Source organism: Leptonychotes weddellii, chromosome 6 (assembly GCF_054177405.1).
Source record: "Leptonychotes weddellii isolate Sample4059 chromosome 6, ASM5417740v2, whole genome shotgun sequence".
Taxonomy (NCBI): Eukaryota; Metazoa; Chordata; class Mammalia; order Carnivora; family Phocidae; genus Leptonychotes; species Leptonychotes weddellii.
The window spans coordinates 70,816,409-70,825,009 of record NC_138374.1 but is presented as its reverse complement, the minus strand read 5'-3'; the positions used below and the strand labels follow the sequence as shown (position 1 = coordinate 70,825,009).

General features: G+C 40.5%; 1 protein-coding gene across 1 annotated transcript in view; it reads right to left on the bottom strand.

The window, feature by feature from the left end:
- Positions 1–1,491: 1,491 nt before the first annotated feature.
- ATAD1 (ATPase family AAA domain containing 1) overlaps positions 1,492–8,601 on the bottom strand; it is a 44,774-nt gene continuing 37,664 nt past the window's right edge. The window contains exons 8-9 of the mRNA XM_081824396.1: positions 4,578–4,755; positions 1,492–2,881 (exon numbers count right to left, since the gene is read on the bottom strand). Of these exons, the coding sequence (XP_081680522.1) occupies positions 2,761–2,881; positions 4,578–4,755 (299 nt within the window). The 3' untranslated portion in view covers positions 1,492–2,760. The remainder of the gene's footprint in view (positions 2,882–4,577; positions 4,756–8,601) is intronic.

Sequence of the window (8,601 nt, the reverse complement as noted above, 5' to 3'; positions counted from 1 at the left end):
CTATCCAATATTCTGACCTTAAGAGAAGCTAAAAAGAGAATTATAAAATATACAGCATCCAATTTGTTTTCCTTATCCAGAAGAAAACTGTAACATTTGTCGACAAACAGCACAATTCCAGTAAAAGCACTTCCTACCAACAAGGGATGCTGTCATTTTTATAAGAGGCACTCAAGGCTTGAGACATCCTCGTTAACGCCAATCCTTAGAAGTTGCAGCCACCCAGTAATGGTAGCTTATTAAGGCCCACATGCATTATTTAGATTAACCCAACCCAGCTCTTGATAGTGTGGTGGGTCCTGGGTTGCCCTGCAGTTGGGAGCGGAGAGGTAGGAGCGAGGGAAATTCATAAAGATACTGAACTGCTTCAAATCCCGAGTTACTCAACTCTACACAAAAACGCCTGGGAATAGTTTGAGACATACCAGACTTACCAGAAGTCTTCCAACGAGGCTTTTAGAGAAATACCACACGGGTGGTCATTTCCATCTCAGGCCCCAGAGTACAGGCCTCAGGATTCTGGAAGCATAGAGGATGCTCACAAATGCAGTTCGGCCAACAGTGATGTAATCGGTGTGCAAAAGTAACACAACTAATAATGTGAGCGCCCCCTTCTGAGCAGTCACTGCTCTGGGCGTGGTGCTGTAGGTCACTAGTGCCCGGGACAGGGTTGGTTAACGGGGAGCCTGGATTTAAACCCAGGCTGTTCCACTCCCCAGCCGGTACTCGGAACTGCCACCCACAAGGGAATACCCCAGAACCCAGCACCCAACTACCTGTGTCAAATGCATGTCTGCAGCAAGCACAGATTATAGAACACTAAAAGTTCTTCAGAGGGATATAAAAAAGTGTCCTTGATTACTTTAAGGCCTTAAAGATGAGTCACGGTAGATGGGATTAGTGTCTCTAACTTCCTTCGATGATTAAAACCATGATCAACTTAGCAACTATACTACTGGATATTCTGAATTTAAGAAAGGACACGAGAGACAGATCCTCTTATTTTGAATCAATATGCCATCAGATTAAAATCAAATCATTACTGAACTCCTTGTGAGACACAATAATGACTGGATACTAGAATGTACGCCAGAGACGTGTGAAAGCTACACAGCGAGATAAAACACTCCGAGGGCAAGGTTTATACACTAAAAACAACCCAGAAAATGTTACATACCTGAAGAAGACCAAGTAGAGAAAAATTAATAAAGAGGGTCCTCTTTATTACATATTTATAAAATATAATATAGTCATTAAAAATGGAGACAAAACTTTTTATTTTTGGTATCTTGTGTTTTGCAGCCAATTTTCAATCATTGTCACCCTGTTCGTGACTTGCTTTCTGCCGTAGCCTCTACCCCACCCGTCATTCAAAGCACAACAGAGTAAACGCTCCAACAGGTTCTGTGAGAGACTTCCTATCAAATAAATTAATCCAATAACTCACGAATGAAACTGAGAGTTTTCAAAGAAATACAATAAAAACAAAACTATATGAAGCATAATTTAATCTTTCAGATGGTTCACAGAAGGCACCTCAAGATCATACTGCGCCATTCTCCTCATGCGGTGTGTTTAAGTGCCTGTAACAGAATTCTGGTTAGTGAAATTTTGGACAAAAAAAAAGTTTCATATGTAGGGCACATAGCATCGAATGACTACGGATACAATATGGAGATTCTGATGTGTATATCTGTACTAACTAGGGCACAGTTTATAATATGCTAAGAAAACTTTAAAAATTAAAGTTACAAAATGAGTATTTTTAGCACATTTAGTAAGAGCTACTTGTTTTAGACTATCATTTCATTTTTGAAGACCAAATTATATTTGACCATAATTAAAGAACATACAACTTTAAAATAACATTAAAAAACCATGGTTACAACAGAACTATGTCCCATGAAATGAAAAAAGGACAGTCACATACACGTGCTGAATGGCACCGTGGTGTTTCAAAGCCATTCATGGGCCAGGCTTCCAATCCATGTGTCGGGGTATCGATCTGAAACACATCTCTACTCAGTGTGCTGCCGGAAGGAGGTGAAATCCATGTGAAATCCGTCCTGATCATACGACTGCCTGACAACCATTCAATGCTCATCACTGAACAAGTATTTTTATTTGATTATCCTGATACCATAATAGCGGAGACACATCCGGAAATGGAGATGGGGCCGACCAACTATTCCACTGCAGAGAGATGCTCGACTTAAAAAAAAAGCTGAAACAAAGGAAACAACTGGAAATGGCTGAATCACCGTACCTTAGACACAACCATAAATCTTCGTTTTGCTATATACTGTTTGGTACTTTCTGATTCAGTAGTTGGGGTAAAAAAAAGTTTCGTATTCAAACATATCTACATAATATCAATATAAAATGTGTGAATATATACATTTAATACACACACACACACACACACACACTCACATCCCCCTTTCTCACGAATGACTCAGTGAATCATCTTTGAGACCAGCTTAGATGCTCTAAGGCTGCAACGTATGGCTACAGAGGTCAAACACAAGCACCCACTCACGCTGGATCAAACTGTTCCTCCTCATGATTTCTGACAAGTAGTAATACCGCTTATACAACAACTGTTTCTCAATAACTTAGAATTCAGAGTATAAAACCAGTGTCAGGAACATTGAACTCTCTCACTGGGTGAAGAACATTTCTCTTTTCATTCTATTTCCACTGATGGTAAGAGAGTGCATCGAACTAGATCACACTGAACTGTACAAATGATCTTTACTCTTAATCTAAACAAACATGTGTTAAAACATTCTGAAATGCTGCATCCTTTGATTTCTTCATTTTTTCAATTGCCCGATGCAGGTCCTGTTGTTGCACGGGCCGGATTTCATCCTCATCATGGCTAAAATGCAAACAAAACCCACCAGATGGTCAAATGACTTTGGGATACCCCTCTCTCAAATATGCTACCCAGATTAAAACATGACATCTCTTTCCCACAGAAGACCCCCAAAGATAGCCACAGTTAATCGCTTCATGTGAATTCCTCTAGGAATTCTCGATGCAGATCCAAGTCTGGGGAGATTTTTAAGCAGCATTGACTACTGGGAGGCAGGAGGCCAAAATGGCTGGTCATAAATACACATTCGAGATGTAGGAATGAAAAGCAAACACTGCACACTAAGAATCACGGGCAGAGTATTAGCATAATGGGAAAATGTTAGCTATAGGTGTGCGGTTGATCTAAATGGGAACGGAATTCCAATCAAGGAATCACAAGTAGCATTCATGGCCATACATTCATGTATATATTCAGCATGTGACAAACAAAACAGAATGCTTTGCTATTAACAAAAACCAACCACTCTAAGTCCTCCCCTCTTTAATAATAATATATAATGTCTCCTCATAATTTACAACACTTTGGAAAATACACTTGGGGAAAAAATTATAAGCCAAGTCTATGAGCCAGATTTTTCATACTGAAATATAAAATTTTCAAAGGCTTTGAGGACAGCAGAAAAAGAGTAATGTAATTTATTCACACAAAATGTATTCATAGGTTGGGTTTTTTTGCCTCTCTCCTCATTATCTTATACACAAGAATAAAAACCTGTGGAAAGCAGACTCTTGGCTACAGTCAAAGGTCAAAAGTTAGAGTCAGGGGAGCTGGATAATCTGGCAACAAGTAAATGAAGTGAGCGTCTCTCTGATGGGGCCCCAGGGAGCACTAAAGGCAGGTGCAGAACTAGGGCACACCCAGCTAACCTTTCTACGCCAAGGGACACACCTGCTATGGCAATGAGCTGTGATGAAAACCACAGCACAAGAGGCAAATCCAGGTCCTGTGGAGTGAAAGCCTCAGCGGGGGAGGAGAGAGGGGGCCTGAGAAACAAAAGGGCAAGAGGTGGAGAACTCATTCACCACAGGCCCAGGAAGTACACCGGTCTGCTAAGAGTTACAGCAACCCGTCAGAAGGTCAGTGTTTTGAGGAGACGCAGAGCTACGCTGGCCCAGGGCAAGGGGCCTTTTCCGAAGTGGTTTATCAGGGCTGACTTACTCCGGTTCTCTAGTGTCTCTGCTGAAACACATGAGTATGAATTGGTTTCTCAAACTCCTGCTTTGAAGTTGGCTGCAGTGACAACAGTTTCTTTGCTTAGTAAACATGTCACTGTCAACAAGCTAAAGTCTAACCCCCAGCCAGGGCCCTTACCCCCATTTATCACCCCCATTTACATGTGAAATTCCTGCAAGACAACAGGAAATGGGATTAGGAAGTTAAGATGCAAAACAAGCCAGGAGTGTTGGAGAACCCGCTCTCCCAGCAGAGGTTGCGAGCCTAAGCTCCTGTCGGCCTTCTGTGACCCAGTCTGTGGATGTGTGGTAGAAATCCAGCTTTTGTTTCTTTCTCTGCATTACAGAGCCTCCCCACGACCCACGTCCCCAATTCATTTTCAGAACTTCCCTTTAGAAAAAAAAGGCAATTAATAAAGTTCATTCAAGTCCACCTTTGATTCCATAAGCAGGGCTGGTATTGTAAAGAAACATGAACCAACCTAAAAGCTCTACAAGGGTTTGACAAATCTGAGAGATCGTACCTTTCTTCGGATGCAGAATTCACATACTCCCTGACACAGAGGAGTGCCGCGTCCCTGCACATCTCCTTCAGGTCACTGCCGGAAAAGCCATCTGTTTCCTGGGCAACTTCGAGCAGATCCACGTGCCTGTCCACCTTCAACAGGGAAAAAGGCATATAAAAAATGCTGCAGAGCATCTCTCCAAACATGCTTCTTGAAGAACACATATTGGAATAGCAGGGAAGGAGAATCATCAGTTTCTAGTCTTTACCTTAACCATAAAAGCTGGAATTTTGAAATCTAATTTTCGTTAACTGTCACTATGACTGTAATAGCAAAATAAAGGCTTCCTAGACCATACCATGCAGTGCCTAGGAAGAACAGACATGCAAACACCGTCAGACTGATTATGATCGGACTTGTCTATTCTCTTCCTCTCTGTCTGAGAAGACTTCTTACATGTGTACCTCAGCAGTCAGACACAAACAGGAATCTAATTTCTCTACTGCTTGTAATATTTGTGAAAAAGTACATGCATTACGCATCTGTCCTTCCACACTCATGGGACTGATGGACACTGCCGACTTCAGGACAAGCAATGACAGAGACCGCAGGAGATGGGAAGCAAAGTATGTGAAGAGCACCTGTTAAATCTGGGTGGTAGATATAAGGTTATTTGTGTATACACTTAAAATTTTTTATGAATTAAAAAACTACTTAAAAAACACCTTCCAAATTATACACTGAGATGTTAAAAATTAGTCTTCGTCCCTTAAACAATCAACACCTCCACCCCATCTCTTGACCACTCCTTTGTTGGACTGCACTATGTTGTAACCATTCACAAGTCTTGTGCATGACACAGTGATAAAGTCACAAAGATGAACAAATCAAGTATGAGAAAGGACTGAAAAGGAGAAGATTCCAGTCACTGGGGGAGCAAGATGAACAGAGATAGCGCACCATAATGGTTAAGAGAAAGGCTCCATCACTCCTTTGCTATGTGAGCCTGGGCAATTTATTCTATAACTTCTCTGGGTTTCAGTTTCCCCAACCGTAAAAGAGCATTATTATGTATGTGCTCCTTAGATGGACGGAGGATTAAGTAAAACAAGGTCTATCTCACCACTATGCTAGGCACATGGCAAATACTCTGAAAGTAACCCTTTTTACAAGATAATAGCTATCAGACAAACCATGAAGTCATGAAAACTGTTTTCACTAGGCAACCAGGAAGGCAGCTCCCAAGTTAAACAAGGTTTTGAGTCCCGGGAGCAACACTGGCATTAATCAACGGACTCCTAAGATAGCCCGGAGCACAGCACCCGCTTGTGTGCGGTTACTGCGTCTACTGTGGAGGGCGCACACGCAGGGCACTCTCAGCACCTCACATGCTTCACTTAAATTCTCAAAACGATTCCTGGAGACTGTTGGCATTACCTCTGCTTTCCCAGTGAGAAAAATAAGGGCGTAGAGACACTCAACAGTATCTGCCCAAGGTCACCCAGCAGGGAGGGGTCAAGCCAGAATGTGGGGGGCCCTGGGGTCTGTCTCCAAAGCCCAAGCCTGTGAACTACTCCTGCTGTGTTATGGAAAAGGTCTAAACTCAGATTTGTTTGTAGAAGGAAAACTCTGATCTCCTCACTACAGAGACAGGATACCTGTCTAAGGTATCCATTTTATTACTTCTAATTCTTTTTATACTTTAAACTTAAAGCCAAAATCACTACCCTGTTTTATTATTTATTTATTTATTTATTTTTTAAAAGATTTTTTTATTTATTTATTTGACAGAGACAGAGACAGCGAGAGCAGGAACACAAGCAGGGGGGAATGGAAGAGGGAGAAGCAGGCTTCCCGCCGAGCAGGGAGCCCGATGCGGGGCTCGATCCCAGGGCCCCGGGATCATGACCTGAGCTGAAGGCAGTCGCTTAACCAACTGAGCCACCCAGGCGCCCTATTTTATTTTTTTTAAAGATTTTATTTATTTATTTGGCAGAGAAAGACACAGCGAGAGAGGGAACACAAACGGGGAATGGGAGAGGGAGAAGCAGACTCCCTGCCGAGCAGGGAGCCCGATGCGGGACTCGATCCAGGGACTCCAGGATCATGACCTGAGCCAAAGGCAGTCGCTTAACCAACTGAGCCACCCAGGCGCCCTCACTACCCTGTTTTAAATGAGCGAGTTGTGTTAAGGAACTATCAATAAAGAAATGTGAAAGACTAGAAAAGAGTATCATCTGAGGCATCTTTTAACAGAATTACAATAATTCTTTCAGATTCTAGTGAAGCAACAATATGCCTTCAGCATATAAATACCAGCTAGTGGGAAATAAGATGTTCCCATGTCAACAGTTATCCAGAAAGCATTTAGAAGTACGGCGAATCATAAAACTGGAGACTAGTTCTTTGTGCTTTAAGAAAAAGAATGCTAACAATTCCTTATACCCATGACAAATGTAATTCTAAAAGAATTTCCAAAGATGCTACTATTAAAAAAAAAAAAAAGCAGAATATGGAATCAAAGTTTAGAAATAATGAGGAGTTTCTTAAGTCAGATGTGAAAACATTACAACCTGTGTAAAGTATGGCTATCTTATGAGACAGAGCTTAAATTGTATCATTTATATTCGTCATCTGTACGTAAGTCACCCATATCATCTATATCTATATTCAACCACACAAGTTAACTTCCGGCAATACCATCCTTCGTTACGTTTTTTTAAATTAAATAATTGTATTAACTTGAAGTCTCTACAAAATTGTCAGGAACTACCTTCTAATAGGTGATAAATTTCAAGCCACACCACAGCTATCCTAATTCAAAAGAACTTGTGGAATTATTTTATCTCTTTTGTTTTCTTCCCTGAACTGCTCATTGATGACTCTCTTTGTTAAAGGTTTACCAATTAAGTGTCCTTTACCCAAACAGCAGTACAACTACACAATGTCTTTTCGAAAGCAGTTATCGAATATTCAGCTAAAAGGCAAATGTAATTTGTTGATTTCTCACTCACGTAGGACAGGAGTTCCTTACCCAGAACACATGGAAAGTTTTACGAATTTTCCTGAAATTGTACAAAATATTTCATGTACATGTAGTTTTTAAGAAAAGACTACATAGTGTTTATCTCTTTTATTAAATGGCTCTATCATCCCCACAACAGTAATCTCTGTAATTAGGTTCTTTAAACTTTTGCAAATAGCATATATGTTTTCTTTGATTGGTTTTAAAGAAAAAAATGAACAGGACACTACTGAAAGATACGGGAGAAGAGTGGAAGAACCAAAAAGACATACCTGCTTTTGGACAAAGATTCAACATCAAAAAGATCTTAATTCTCTTGAATTACGATCCATTAAAACCACTAGTGTTTGTTTTTTCTTGAATAAGACAAATTAATTCTAAAATTCATACAGAAAAATCAGCAAAAATAGCCAGGAAACTTTGGGTTGGGGGTCAAGGGCACAATCCGCCATGGGAAAATGTGGACAAACTCAACTTGGCTGTTTCAACAAATAAACTGAAAGAAGGTGGAGGAAAAGGAGAGAAAGATGAAGAAATAATCTATAGCCCATAGATTAAGAGATTGAAAAACTATCAAATAATTGCAAATTATGAACTTTATATGGATCCTGAGTCAAACAAATACATGTTAAACAAACAAACCATTTAGGTGACGACAGGAAATCTGAACAGACGAGGTATTCAATGATAACAACAAATTATTGTCAGTTTTTTGTTGAATGTAATAATGTTTATGAGGTTAAATCAAAAAAGTTAAGAATTCTTTCTTTTAGAGATACAACTAAAGTAAACCTGGGAGGTGGGGAAGGAGGGGAGAGCTGGAGCAGAATTAGTGACCCAAGGACGGAGCCAAACCACGGAAATACAAGAATCCCTCACTATGGGAATCTATTTGTTTTTTTTTTTTTTTTAAAGATTTTATTTATTTATTTGACAGAGAGAGAGATAGCGAGAGCAGGAACACAAGCAGGGGGAGTGGGAGAGCGAGAAGCAGGCTTCCTGCCGAGCAGGGAGCCC